The sequence below is a fragment of the Geotrypetes seraphini genome, chromosome 6 (genome assembly GCF_902459505.1).
Source record: "Geotrypetes seraphini chromosome 6, aGeoSer1.1, whole genome shotgun sequence".
NCBI classification, from domain to species: Eukaryota; Metazoa; Chordata; class Amphibia; order Gymnophiona; family Dermophiidae; genus Geotrypetes; species Geotrypetes seraphini.
Genome location: NC_047089.1, coordinates 114,048,238 through 114,062,427, shown reverse-complemented (window position 1 = coordinate 114,062,427; position 14,190 = coordinate 114,048,238). Strand labels below are relative to the sequence as shown.

The following is a 14,190-nucleotide window of genomic DNA, read 5'->3' as shown; positions in this document are numbered from 1 at the left end:
TATATAGATAGATAAATAAAATATATATATGGACAAATATATATATGGATAAATAAAAAGATTAACCGGTTCATCCACTGGATAAGCTGTTCATCTTGCTCCCTCTTGAACAGTTCATGGCTCTCGTGAAGAACAGTCATGCTTTCATTATCAGCCATCAATTCACGGATTTTCTTAGCAATCTGAAATATGAAATACAGTTATTAATTACTGAGTGAAAGGAATTTCTGACTGAATAAACATATGGATAAGGCATGAATTTGTGGATATGATACAGAGGGCTAAATGGATTTCCACTTTATTACACAGTTTGGAAACTCTATGTGATGACATTAGTGGCACCAGACACAAGACACATGTCCAGGGACCACATATGATGTCCCAAAAGATATGCTGTATTCTTAATGCAAAGATTTGAGAAGTTAAAGAGTTTGCTGATACCCATCAAGCCTACTGTCTATTATCCATTACTGTTAATCCATGTTGGCATGAATGATTAAACTAGGTATCTCACTGAATGTATCTAAAGTGACTTCATGGCTCTGGGAGAGAGGGTAAAGCAGATAGGTACATAGGTGTTCTGTTATATCCCTTCCGGATTCAGAAGTTGCAGAAATCATAACACTTTTCTGAAAACATGCTCCTCCCACCTTAGAGAAAGAGAGTTAGAGCCCCCTGCAGTTTTCAATTTCTACAGGCCTGGCATTATCTACAGGTGCTGGGGTCCATGGCAGCCTCCTTGGAGACAGTCCTTTGAGCAAGAATGCACATATGCCCTCTTTAGGAATCCCTCCAGTTGACAAAATCAGTGCACAGCAGTCTGCGCTGGTGGCTTCAGTGGAAGGCTCTTCGCCAGAACAAGCTTCTTCGAATCTCAGAGTGGATAACTCTTATGACAGATGCCAGCCTATCGGGTTGGGGTGCACACTGCAGAGACCACTCCATTAAGGGGCAGTCTACACCTCATTAGCAGTGTTGGTTGATCAATCGTCTAAAGCCTTGGACAATTTGCCCACTCTAGAAAGACAAGTGGTGCGAATGTTCTTAGACAAGGCCATGGCATTAGCATATGTAAATCATCAAGGGGGCAAAAAAAGCGCTCCCTTGGGCCAGGAAGCTCACATGCTGTTTCGCTGGGAAGAGTTATTTCTTCTGTCTCTCGACAGCACACATGGCTGGAGTCAACAAAGTAGAGGCAGACTTCCTCAATCGACAAGTAATGGACCCGGGAGAATGATCCCTCTCGCGGAAATCATTCCGTCTGATCATACAGTGCTGAGGTCAGCTCCAGATGGACTTGATGGCTTCAGGAGAACTTGAAGGTTAGGCACTTCTTCAGTCGAAGAACAGAGCAAGGAAGCTTAGGACTGGACTCCTTGTTTCAGCCCTGGCCAGCTCATGAGCTCTTTTGTGTGTTTCCTATGTGACCTCTGGTTGGTCGGGTTATCTACCAGATAGTGACACATCCCAGCCTCGTGATTCTGGTTGCTCCAGATGGGCCTCATCGCCCATGGTATGCGGATCTTGTTCGTCTTCAGCGGAACAGGAAGATCAAATTCCCTCTTCATCGCAACCTTCTCAGTCAGGTCTCGGTTTCCATGGAGAACCCACAGCACTTTGGTCTTACGGCATTGCTCTTGAGCACTCAGCCTTGATGAGGCACAGTTGGTTATTCAGATGTGGTTATCTCAATGCTTCTGAAGTCCAAGAAACCCTCTACTATGGCTTCTTATACCAAAGCATGGAAGGCTTTCCAAAAGTGGTGTGATAAGGACCGTGTGGAGCCTGAGAAGGCTCCCATTTCCGTGGTCCTGACCTTTCTTCAGGCAGATTTATATAAGGTTTAGCAGGACTTAAGGAAGATCAGGTAAAGTTGAAGACAAAAACATCTGGAGGCTAGAGATAAGGAACTATAAAGCCTTGATTAAGGAGAAACGAACCAAACACTATGCTCAAAAAGTGGGAAATCCAAATATGAATAGTAAAATCTATTTAAACTAGTTAACACTCTTTTTAATGTTGAATCTAAGACTAGATCTAGGATAGAGAATTCACCTTCATCAGATGCTTTAGCTCAATATTTTGAAATTAAAATGAATAACTTAAGAAAGCATTTGAAGCAAAGTAGAAATGAAAATTTTGAATTTTTTATAATTCAAGATAAGGAGGGAATAAGGGCTAATATGTGCTGGAATCAATTTAATTTCTCCGATTGGGCAACCTTTTGTAAATTATTTTCTAAGTATGCCAAAACAAATTGTCAACTTGATGATTGCCCTTCAAAGTTAATGACAGTTTGACTGGATCATGTCATTATTAGAAACAGGGACGTTTCCAAGGGAAATAGGTAAGATTTTAATTACTCCAATTGTAAAAGATTCAAAAGAATCCATTGCTAATATAGCTTATTTTAGACCAGTTGCCTCTATTCCATTATTTACAAAAGTGATAGAAGGTTTAGTTAATGCACAACTTGTGGATTACCTAGATAAATTTGAAATTTTACAAAATTATCAGTCTGGTTTTCGATCAGGATTTAGTACTGAGACAGTACTGGCCTCATTAATTGATCATATTCATACCTTGTTTAAAACAGGATCAAGTGCAATAATTTTACAATTGGACTTGAGCAGTGCTTTTGATTTAGTTGATCATGACATTTTATTATCATGTTTGGATTCTATTGGAATCTCAGGAAAGGTATGGAATTGGTTCCAAGGTTTCCTAAAAAATAGGTCATATCAGGTTGTTAGTGCTGGACAATTTTCCACTTGGTGGGTAACTGAAAGTGGTGTTCCTCAGGGATCACCACTTTCTCCAACTCTATTCAATATTTATTTAGCACCATTGGGTTATTTTCTATATAGTTTACAAGTAAAATTTTTCATTTACGCAATAATATTTCAATACTGATTCCTTTAACGGTCAAACCTATCCAATAGTTCCTACTTTAAAAATATTAGGTGTTACATTAGAGGGTACTTTGTTATGTTCAATAATGTTTATTTGAATTTTCATAAAACATAATACAATAAAGGAAAAACAGTGAACAGGGAGTAACGTACACTTTCTTGCAGGATTATTAAAATACAGGCATATGAGTATGATAAGATTATTAAGCATGAAGTCAGAAGACAAAAAACATCTCATGTTGAGTGACGATAACATATGGTATAAGCAGTACCTACTATAAGTGATAATCTGTAGAGCAGGGGTGCCCACACTTTTTGGGCTTGCGAGCTACTTTTAAAATGACCAAGTCAAAATGATCTACCAACAATAAAAATGCTAAACATATATATATATATATTTATTTTTATATATATATATATATATATATATATATATATATATACACACCGAGTGTACTTTATATTTATGTTCAAATCTTTTTTTATTATACAGCCCCCCTCCCCCAAAGGCCTGACCCCCCCTGAAGGTCTGCACATTCCCCCTCAAAGGTTGACTCCCCCCCTGAAGGCCTGCACTACCCCTTGAAGGACTGCACTCCTCCCCCCCCCCCCCCCGAAGGCCTACCCTCCCCACATCCATTTACCTAATTCCAGCAGGGAGCAGTCTGCAGAGAGGATCGCTGGTACTTTAGCGATCCTTGCAGGTTGCCATAGGCCTCAGGAGCTGTCTTCCCTCTGCCCCAAGCCTGTCTCTGACTTAGAGGAGGGGCAGGACCACGGCAGAGGGAAGACAGCTCCTGAGGCCTATGGCAACCTGTAAGAATTGCTAAAGTACCACCTGCCACCTCCCAATCGTCCCCTTTGGAGATCCCCACAGGAATAAGGAAGTTAAATTAATAGAATACTTAGGCACAGAAAAACAAAGAAATACTTCCAAGAACTGCCCCATAAGAACTGCCTGTCACAATGCTCATTAGTGGAACTGAATAAAAGACAAGTACAATGGATTTAGAAGGGGGACGATCAGCGCCGGGTGCACGGCTTGGAGGGGTGCACAGCCGGCCAGGTCCGGGTCATCCTGCCTTTCTTTTCCCCCGGTCCGCGCTCAGGGCTTGCGCCTGTCTGGTCCCGCGCCGACACTTGAATGGTGCCGTCAACTCCCGCGAGTCTCGCGATAACCAACAGCACCATTTGGGCGGCGGGTGTGAGCCCCGTGCGCAGACCGTTGGAAAGGAAGGGCATGAGGACCTGGACGGCTGTGCATCCCTCCAAGCCGTGCACCCTGGGCGGGGGCGGACCGCCCCACCTCGGTACGCCACTGATTGGGAGGCCAATTTTGGGGTTTTTAAAATTGTATATCGGGCAGCATTAGGCCTCGCTCTTACCTCAATCATTACAGGCGCTTCTATTTCTTGTGATGCGCTGAGCTCCGTCCCCCACCGACCTTCACCCCGCCCTTCCAGCACTCTGATTGGCCAGCGTTCTTTAAGAGGCGGGCCAGTCAGGAGGGGAAAAAAAGAGAAGGGAACCTGCTGTGCGATCGACTGGGGTCACCTGAGCGAACGACCTGTTGATCGCGATGACGCGTTGGGCACCCCTGCTGTAGAGTATTCCAAAACTTTACACCAAGTCTTATTAAAGGAAGAGATAGTATTCAAAGTCAGAGCTACAGATTTTTCATATTTAGCATAAAGAGAAACAGTATTCCACCATTCATTATAGCTTAAATTAATGAAATCTTTCCAATGAGAAAGTATCATTTTCATTGTTATCAAGGGATCTTAACAGATTATCTTCATATTTATCAAGTTTTGAGGACAATACACAGCCACCCAGAATTATGATGCTAAAAGAAAGCTGTTCATGTATTGATAAAATTTGACAAACAGTAGACCAGATTTCAGACCAAAAAGGCTGCAACAGAGTACAATGAAATAGCATATGATCAAGCGTACCAGTTTGGGCAGAGCAAGACCAACACAAATCCGAACTGTGTGAGGAAAGCTTGGATAACTTGTACGTTTGTTTGTGACCGTTTGTTTGTGAGCAGCAGCTTGCAATGAACTAAACAAATTGAGCCAAAGAGATTCCCAGCTTGTGTAAGATAATAAAGATGAGAGGTCTTTTGCCCACACATCGTATAGTACTGAAGAGAAGGAAAATTTATATTTCTTTAATAATTTATACCAGGCAGATGCTTCCCCTTTTTTGAGCCTGAACAGAGCACACCAAAGTAAAATGGTTGGAATTTCATTCGATCAGAGGTCTCTTTTCATGAAGGATTCAATTGATTGTTGTAATTGAATCTGTTGATAAAATTGAGTATGTGGTATATGGAATTTATCATTAGATCGTACTTTATCATTTAAGGCTCATACAGATTTATTGGTGAAAAGATGTTTTATTACTCTTTGGAAGTTGCATATCATTAGAAAATATTTTGATTTTATATCATTTAAAATACTGGTTCAATCGACAATTCTTTCAATATTAGAATACTGCAATGTTATTTATTTGGGTGCTCATAAAAAAACAACCAGTCGATTAAGATTAATTCAAAACACAGCAATTTGTCTGATTTTTAATTTTAAAAAAACACGATCACATTGGTTCATATTATCAAAAACTTCACTGGTTGCCGTTCGAGGCTAGAGTGTTGTTTAAATTTGGATGTATTTGTTATAAAGTTTTATTTGGGTTAGTTCCATCTTATCTTGTTGCTCATTTTAGATTTTTTATATGTAAAAAAATATAAATAGATCAGGTTGGTTTTATTTTCCTTCAGCAAAAGTTCGCCACTTTAAGAAATTCTTAGATAGGACCCTGGCGTTTCAAGCAGGAGTAATGAATTCATGTTTGAATGCTCTTATTTTCCCAGCCTTCACATATTATTAATTTCAGAAAGATCTTAAAACTTGTTTATTTAAACAATACAAAATTTAATCAATTTCAAAATTATCATGATAAGCGGATTTTTTAAAATTATTTTTATGGAATAATGTTTACAGTTTCTTATCTATCTTAGTATAAATAATTTGGATTGTGCATTTTGTGTAGTTAGTCAATATCTTTATTGAATTGTGTTATTTTCTTTTATAAGACATTGTTATTTGGATCTGTATTTTAATTACTTGTAATTACTATTGTGTAAACCACCAAGAACTGATGGTTTGGCGGTATATAAAAATAAACTATTATTATTATTAAGTAAGCTAAGAGGCACCGACATGGGCATGCTGCTCACGCTGAATAAGTTAAAAAGGCATGGGGAAAGGGAAGGAGCGGGGAGGGGTGCCACCATCCCAGGCGCCGCTCACTCTCACTATGCCACTGCATCTCTAATCTTCTCCCCACTTCGAATTGAGACTCCCTCCCTCCTTCCAAACTGTAGGAGGGAAGAAACAGAGAGGGATAGAGCCTGAGAAATGCTGGACCCAGGGTGTGGGAGAAAGGGAAGAGAGAAGGGAAAAGGGAGGAATAGGACTATGATTATTTAATAACAATTGGCACAGAGGTAATTTTCAAACTCATGCTGACACTTTGAACGTCATTACGTAAAAACGTACACAGCATGAACATAAGATTCCCTAAAGTTAGAGGTATGTCATAAGTCGTGGTTTTACCACACGTCATTATGTTAATATGTGCATACAGAAGGAAATGTTCAAAAGGTCATATTGCCAGAGAGGAAAATTTTTCTGCGATAGCACTAGTGAACAAGACGCGTACTTCGGCAAAAGCACTTTGCCATGAAAAAGCAGCAGTAAATGCTAGTAAGTAGCGCTAATCAGATTGTTTATATTGATTATAAATATGGGCACTTTAGGTATGTTATCTGCAGTTAATAGCACTAATGAACTTTAAAAAACAGGTAAATTTAGATAATAACGCTACGGTAGTTATATAAAAAGGTAACAGCAGTTGAATTTAAAGCATGTCACAAGTTTACAAGGCATTCATTTGATATATTCAAAATAATATTAAATGATATGTTAATTAGAGATTTGAGAGAAAAGATTAGGGGGAGGGCTTCTGTGTGAAATGTTAATTAATCCTTCCAGCTTTCCCAGGTGAACATTCTTCAATAGAGTTAATTAGAGTTTTCCCTGTTTCTTTTCTAATTAGAGATAATAGCAAATGAAGAGTAATAAGGATTCACTTACAAATTAATCTCCTGATGAAGCTCTTAATAGAGTGAAACAGAGACGCTCTGTTGAGCGTAAAACTACCAAGAGTGAATTTAAAGTATTACATTACATTAGGGATTTCTATTCCGCCATTACCTTGCAGTTCAAGGCGGATTACAAAAGAATTATCCAAGATGTATTACAACAAGAACTTACAAAAAAAAAAAAAAAAAAAAGTCATTTTCAAAGAGAGTAAGAAATGGGTAAGGTTATTTATTTGGGGTAGTTGGCTTTAGTGAGAGGTGGAGTTTGAGACTTGCGGTATTATTTCTTTTTTCAGAATTTTCTTGAAGAGTATGGTCTTTATTTCTTTTCTAAAAGTCTTAACTAGAGAATGACACAGAGAAAAAATCTGTCCCCGTCACTGCCCCGTCCCCGTCCCACCGTCCCCTTTACCGCCATACCCTTCACCGCCGCGTCACCGTCACTGCCATTCCATTCACCGCCCCATCCCTGCAGCATCCATACAAGCCTCAGTACTGCAATATGTAGCTTATTCCTTCCTTATAAATCAAAGTTCTGGCTGCTGAACTGGAGAAACAGATGTTCAGCTGGCAGGGCTTTGTTTATAAATTTTTATCAACACAACTAATATACTACTTTATCCTAAAGCAAAAATAAATAGATTTCTTTTTTTCTACCTTTGTTGTCTGGTTTCTGCTTTCCTCATCTTCTCATTCAATTCCTTCCATCTACTGTGTGTCTTCTCTCTGCGTCTTCCATTTGCTCTATTACTGTGCATCCCCCTTCCCACCCCAATTGGTCTGGCACCCATCTTCTTCCCTCCGCTCCCCCATAGTCTAGCATCTGTCTTCTTTACTTCCAGCGTCTTCTCCCCACTCTGTCTTCCACATTTCCCTTCAGCGTCGGTTCCTCTCCACCCTCCTTCAATGTCTGTTCTATTCCTTTCCACCACCAACCTTCCCTCCCTCCTTCACCATCTGTTCCTTTCTACCACCCTTCAGCTCCCCTCGCACACCCAACTATCTATCTATCTATCTCCCTCCCTCTTACCTTCGTGGCACATTACAATGTAATTTGTGCAAGCCGCTGGAGCCTACGAGCTCGGTCCCCGTCCCACCCCCATAAACCATCTCGCTTCTGTGTTCCTATTTTCCCCATTTCTAATATTTCCCCTATGTATCTGCCATCCCCTGTGTCCATATAACATCCCTATGTATGTCCCCTTTATGTCTCTGTCCCTATGCTCCCATGCACATAATTTCCCCTCTGTTTCTGTTACCTTCCTGTGTCCAGATTTCCCCTCTCTTCCTCTTCCACACCAGTGTGTCTCTTCTCTGCAACCCCATCTAGCTTCTTTCCCTCTTTCTTTCCATGCTTCCCCCTGCTTCCAGCATCTGGCTCACCTGCCTGTCCTCCCCTTTCTTTCCTGCTGTGGGTTTGTTTCTCTCCCTCTTCATTCCCTTGGCCCAGAATCTCTTTCCCTTTCACTCCCTCCTTCCTAGTGTGATCCGGGAACACGCGCGATTGCGCGGTCCAGAAGCCACCTCCCGCCCGATAGCAGCATTCCGCCATCTCCCTCCCTCCACCTCACCTTAGATGCCGAGTTTGCCGACTTTAATTTTTTTTCTCCCAGCTGCATGTTTTCAAAAACCAACGCATGCACGGTTGCTCGAGTTGTTCAATCTTCTCCTTTGACGCAACCAGAAACAGGAAGTTGCAGCAGAGGAGAAGCTTGAACAACTCGAGCAGCCGCGCATGCGCGGCTTTTTGAAAGCATGTGGCTGGGAGAAATAGAATTAAAGTCGGTAAACTTGGAGTTGACATCTAAGATGAGGTGGAGGGAGAGAGATGGCAGAACGCTGCGATCAGGTGGGAGGGGGCTGTAGGTCCGCGTGATTCATGATTGCCTCACTGTGGATACAAGAACATTCAGTGCTCCACGGGGCGGTGAATGGCCTTGTCCTCGTCCCCGCAGCAACCACTATTTTTTCTCTCTCCGTTTCAGCAGGTTACCCGCGGCTAGCCATGGGTAACAACAACCGTGTGTATTAACAACTCAGCAGTGACAAAGTCTGAAGGCAAGCTCACTCCCAGGTGGATGGACTCCGAGCTTTGATGGCGGCACAGTCTACCCAAAGCTTGCCCTATGAAACTGCAGTCAGGCTTTGTGGAAACTGCTTCTTTTCCCAAAGGGGGTCTCATGGCACCGAGGCCAGTGAAAAAACAAAAAGACAAACTTAAGTGAAAAAATAAGAAAAAGAAGCAGAACAGATCAGAAGCACTTCTGCATGGTTAACTTGCATGGGGCTCTGTGTTCCTCAGCCATGTGAGAGATGCACATGAAAAAAGTGTGTGGTTTTCTGCAAGACCCAGTTTGCGGGTTGAGATAAAACACCTGTCATATTGACTCCAGAAGGATCGTAAGAGAAAAAAATATAAACAGGATGGAATCAGTCTAGAGAGAGTGGCTACTAAATGGTCAGTGACCTTTGCTATAAAGCAGGCATGTCCAACAGGTAGATCATGATCTACCTGTAGATCGCCAGCCCCACTTGGCTCCATCTCTCTAGCAGCTCGGAGAGAGCTCATGCCGGCAGGTCATCTGCCAAGGGCTTGCTGCTGCTGATCCTTTGCCTGTCTTTTCCCCCTGCTTGCAGGAATCTTGCCTGCAGGGGGTGCTTGTTGTTTTCATGCCAATGGTTTGTGGGCACCCCAGGGGGCCGCCGCCTATACCCGACAATACACCACAGGCCCCAACATCATACCTGGTCTCCTGCCTCTCAGAATTATGCATTCCTGCCCCTGCCCCCAACACCCCTTAGAAGTGCGTTATATACTGGCGATATCCATTCACCGAGGCTTTACCTGAATACACTTACCATATTAGTTGTGTGCTGGTCGTTGGTGGCTTTATAGTTTGCTTTCATTAAACATTTTTGGGCAGACACAACAAAGTGTCAAGAATTTCGTGATTTTGGCAGGCTTTTTCAATTTTGTTCTAACTTGCCTATGCCTTTGCCTTCGTTCAAACCACTGTGACTTTTGCTTGCCTCTGCAATTTTATTTTGCCTAGCCTTTGCGTTGATTCTACACTGTGCAGAATTTATTAAATCATGTGTGATGGCATTTGAACTTATTTTGTGGTATTTGATTTTATTTAGTTTTCTAAACAGGTGTTTTAGATTTTTGATGATTGGTGGTATTTGATTATTCTTGCCAGTATGATGAATTCTTATTTTTACTTTTAGAACTGCATGTGTGGTTTCGGCATCTCTAGTCCTTGTATTGCACATCATCAAGAGGTCTTCAGTTCCTGTTAATCTTTAATAGTTTGAGACAGTGACAGTTTTGGACAGATTCAGCCAGTGTTTATACTAACTTAGCAGATTTGGCCTTCTTACATCCAGCCATCCCAGTATAACGAAGATGAGTGTTCCAAAGAAGAACAAAACCTACCACTTTCATGATGGACTACTTCTTCATCATGGTAAAAGACAAGTGTTGTTGTCTAATTTGTAACGTCCCAGTATCCTTGCCCCAAAAGAGCAATCTGGAATGTCATTATAAGGCTCTGCATAGCAATAAGTTTGATGCTGATTTTCCACCCAAAAGTGAAATTCGTAAACTGAAGAGCAAAGAACTTAAATCAAAATAGTCTACTCAGCAACAGTTGATGGCGAAGCAAAGGTCACATTTGGTCAATGCAACCATAGCATCCTTCACGGTCAGCAACCTGATCGCAAAGAAATGCAAACCTTTCACTGAAGGGGAATTTGTAAAAGATTGTTTTCTTGAAGAAGCTGACAATCTTTTTGAAGGATTTAAAAATAATAAAGAGATCATAGCTGCAATTCAAGATGTACAATTGTCAAGAAACACTGTCGTATGGCGAATAGAAAAGATGTGTGGAGACACAACTGAATCTACAGACATAAGAGACATAGCCTAGTTACTAGTCTTTATCCAGATGGTTTTTCAAGTTTATTAAGTTTCAAGTTTTATTAATTTTAATATACCGACCATCAAATTAATATCTGGCCGGTTAACAATAAATTTAAAAGATAAGAAGACTAAAATAAAATAGGTGTATTAATAGTATAATGTGAACATGAATAACATTACAGGACAAACTGGAGAGTGAGGGGAGAGGGGAGAGGAGGGGAAGAGTTACATATTTGAGAAGAAAAAGGGGATAGTGGGGTTAGGATAGAACATAGGGGGTGGGGTCGCTTTATCAAAGCGGTTTGTTGCTGGTAAGAAGAAGAAAGATAATGAATCTAAACGTTAGCGAAGGCATCGCGGAATAGGAAAGTTTTTAGGCCTGTCTTAAATTTATCTAGTCGTTGTTCATCGCGGAGTTGCTGTGGTAGGGAGTTCCAGAGGGTTGGAGCAGTTACGGCGAAGTTTACTTTTCGTGTATAGTAAAAATCTTTTATGGAGGGGATGAAAAGAAGTTTTTGATCAGTTGATCTTAATGTGCGTGGGGAACATTGGGGAATGAGAAGTTTATCAAGGAATGAGGGCAGGTGAGAAAGTTTTATTTTGAAGGAAAGTAAAATGATTTTATAGGTGATACGGTGGGTGATGGGGAGCCAATGTTCTTTTTTTAGAAGAGGAGTGACATGAAGACTTCAGTGTTAAAGAAGAACTACTTGGAATGATTTCTTTAAAAGGGAAAACTACCGGTCAGGAAATATTCAGTTCTTTCCATTCTTTTGTGACAAAGTATAATCTTCCATTGCATAGACTTGTTTCCATCACTACTGATGGAGCAAGAGCAATGACAGGTGAGGTTAAGGGTTTCATAGCCCTCTGTAGAAAGCATGACGACTTCCCAGATTTCCTTTCTTACCAATGTATCATTCGCCAGCAAGTTTTGGCAAGCAAGAGATTCAATACAAAGACTGTCACGGACATCACTTTCAAAACTGTAAATTCAGTTCGTGAAAGATCACATCAAAGATGTCTTTTAAATCTTACTCTTGATGAAGGGGCATCAGAAATAATTTTGCACACAGATGGCTAAGTAGGCAAAAATTTCTGCAAAGATTTCGTGATTTGCTAAATGAAATAAGAAGTTTTTGAAGGAAAGGGGAGTTGACCAAGCAGAGTTGGAAGATGAGGAGTAGTTATGTGATCTGGCATTTCTCGCTGACTTTACAGGTGAACTAAGTGATATGAACCTTGAACTACAAGGTAAAAACAAATGCACTGGCGAGATGATGAATGTAGTTTCATCCTACAAGAGCAAATTTGAGCTAATGATGACTTGCAAACAACACTTTTGATCATTTTTCTAATATGCAGGACCATCTGGGACAATATCCAATTTTTTTTTTTTAGAAGGAGAAGTTTGTGACAGAAATCTGTTCTGTTATCCAGGAATTCGAAAATAGATTCTGTGACTTCCAAAAAAATTGGAACAGTTGTGGAGTACTTGTCATACCCATTCAAAGTAGATGTAGATGGGCGGGTGCGGGCTGCTGGGCGCGATGGACCTCCGGTCTGACCCGGCATAGGCAACTCTTATGTTCTTATGTTCTAGACATTAAAGAAACTGCAGCTGCTATCAGTAAAAATTACTCATTGAACAAGCCATCTCTTGAAAATGAAATAGTAACCCTTAAAAATGACATTTTTCTCAAGACCCATGCTGAGCAAGAATTGTTTTGGAAACTAGTGCCTAGAGACAAATTTCCCAACTTGAGAAGATGCAGTGAAGCTGTACACACCTGTTTCAGTTCAACTTTTATTTGTGTGAATCTGTGTTTTCCCATCTGAAAATGACAGAGTACACAACATTCTAACATGACAGATGAACATCTCCAGGATTCCCAGAGACTGGCTGGCCCTCAAGCAATATTCACCCAACTTCAAAAAACTGGTGGATAAAATGCAGGCTCAGACTTCTCACTAATGAGCAAGAGTGAAATATTAAAGATTGTGCAAGATCAGCCTGGATCAATACTCGACCTAAATTTAACACAAATTATTCAATAAAAGTTAAAGAAAGTTATTAAGACAGTTAAATAAAGTTATTACTCAATAAAACTTTAAGTTCTTACTGGATCTTCGTCTCTCTGTTTTGTTTTTGCTTAATTTGCTTAACAGCTGATCACATCCAAGTAAATGACAGAAGGTTCATTAAAATGAGGGGGGGAATCCTTCAACTTTATTGGGTTAAAATTTAATTTGAAACTTACCCCCTCTTCTACGAATCTGCGCTTGCAGTTTCTAGCGGGAGGAGCCGCGCTGAATTGGCTGTGCTGCTCCTGACGCTCATAGGAACTCTGTGCTAGAACCTGCTAGCGCAGTTTCGTAAAACAGGGGGTTAATTTTCATGGTGGTAGGTCACCGGCACTTTTGGCCAGAAAAAGTAGATCATGGCCTGTTTGAAGTTGGGCATGCCTGCTATAAAGCATATGGAAGACAGTCTTAAAAATCTCAATATTTATATTTTGGAAGAAAAGTGGCAGAATGGAGATATGACAGAGTCTTTTAAGTACCACCATGGAATAAATGAACAGGAGGTGAGGTGTTTGGGGTTTTTTTTCAACTTAGAAGAAGCTCTGAAAGGAGGAGGATAGAATGAAAGTGAAAAAGGCTCAACTCAGGAGTAATCAAGGGTAGTGAGACACTGAATGCCCTCCCAGTGGAGCTGGTGGAGACAAAGACTATCTGAATTCAAAAAAAGCATAGGATAAGCACATAGGAACTCTAAGTTGTAGAAAAGATAGATGGTATGGATGAGCCACATAGTTTTTATCTACCATCATTTTCTAAGTTTCTGTGTTTTAGTAAATGATTTCCCTCAGCTGCTGTGTTACAAATAATTTAATAATGTTAATACACACAGGTCCAGCTCTTATATTAGACCAACTAGACAGTTACTTAGAGCACAGACATTCTGGGGACAGTAAATGAATGAATCACTAGCTCAGTAGTAGCACTGGGGTATGGAACAGTGGGCAGTAGACAGCAGAAACAAAAGGCAAAGGAAGACAAATTATGTTTTACCTGATAATTTTCTTTCCTTTAGTCATAAACTTGTCCATAACTTGTGGGTTATATTTGTCAACCAGCGAAAGAAGACAGACAAAGAAAGTAATTCTCTGTGATCTGCCCCC

At 40.6% G+C, this 14,190-nt stretch overlaps 1 protein-coding gene across 1 annotated transcript in view; it reads right to left on the bottom strand.

The window, feature by feature from the left end:
- The window catches only part of HERC2 (HECT and RLD domain containing E3 ubiquitin protein ligase 2), a 3,346,202-nt gene that overhangs the window by 558,320 nt on the left and 2,773,692 nt on the right, over positions 1-14,190 (bottom strand). Inside the window, 1 exon segment of the mRNA XM_033948978.1 lies at positions 67-182. Coding sequence (XP_033804869.1) covers positions 67-182 — 116 coding nt within the window.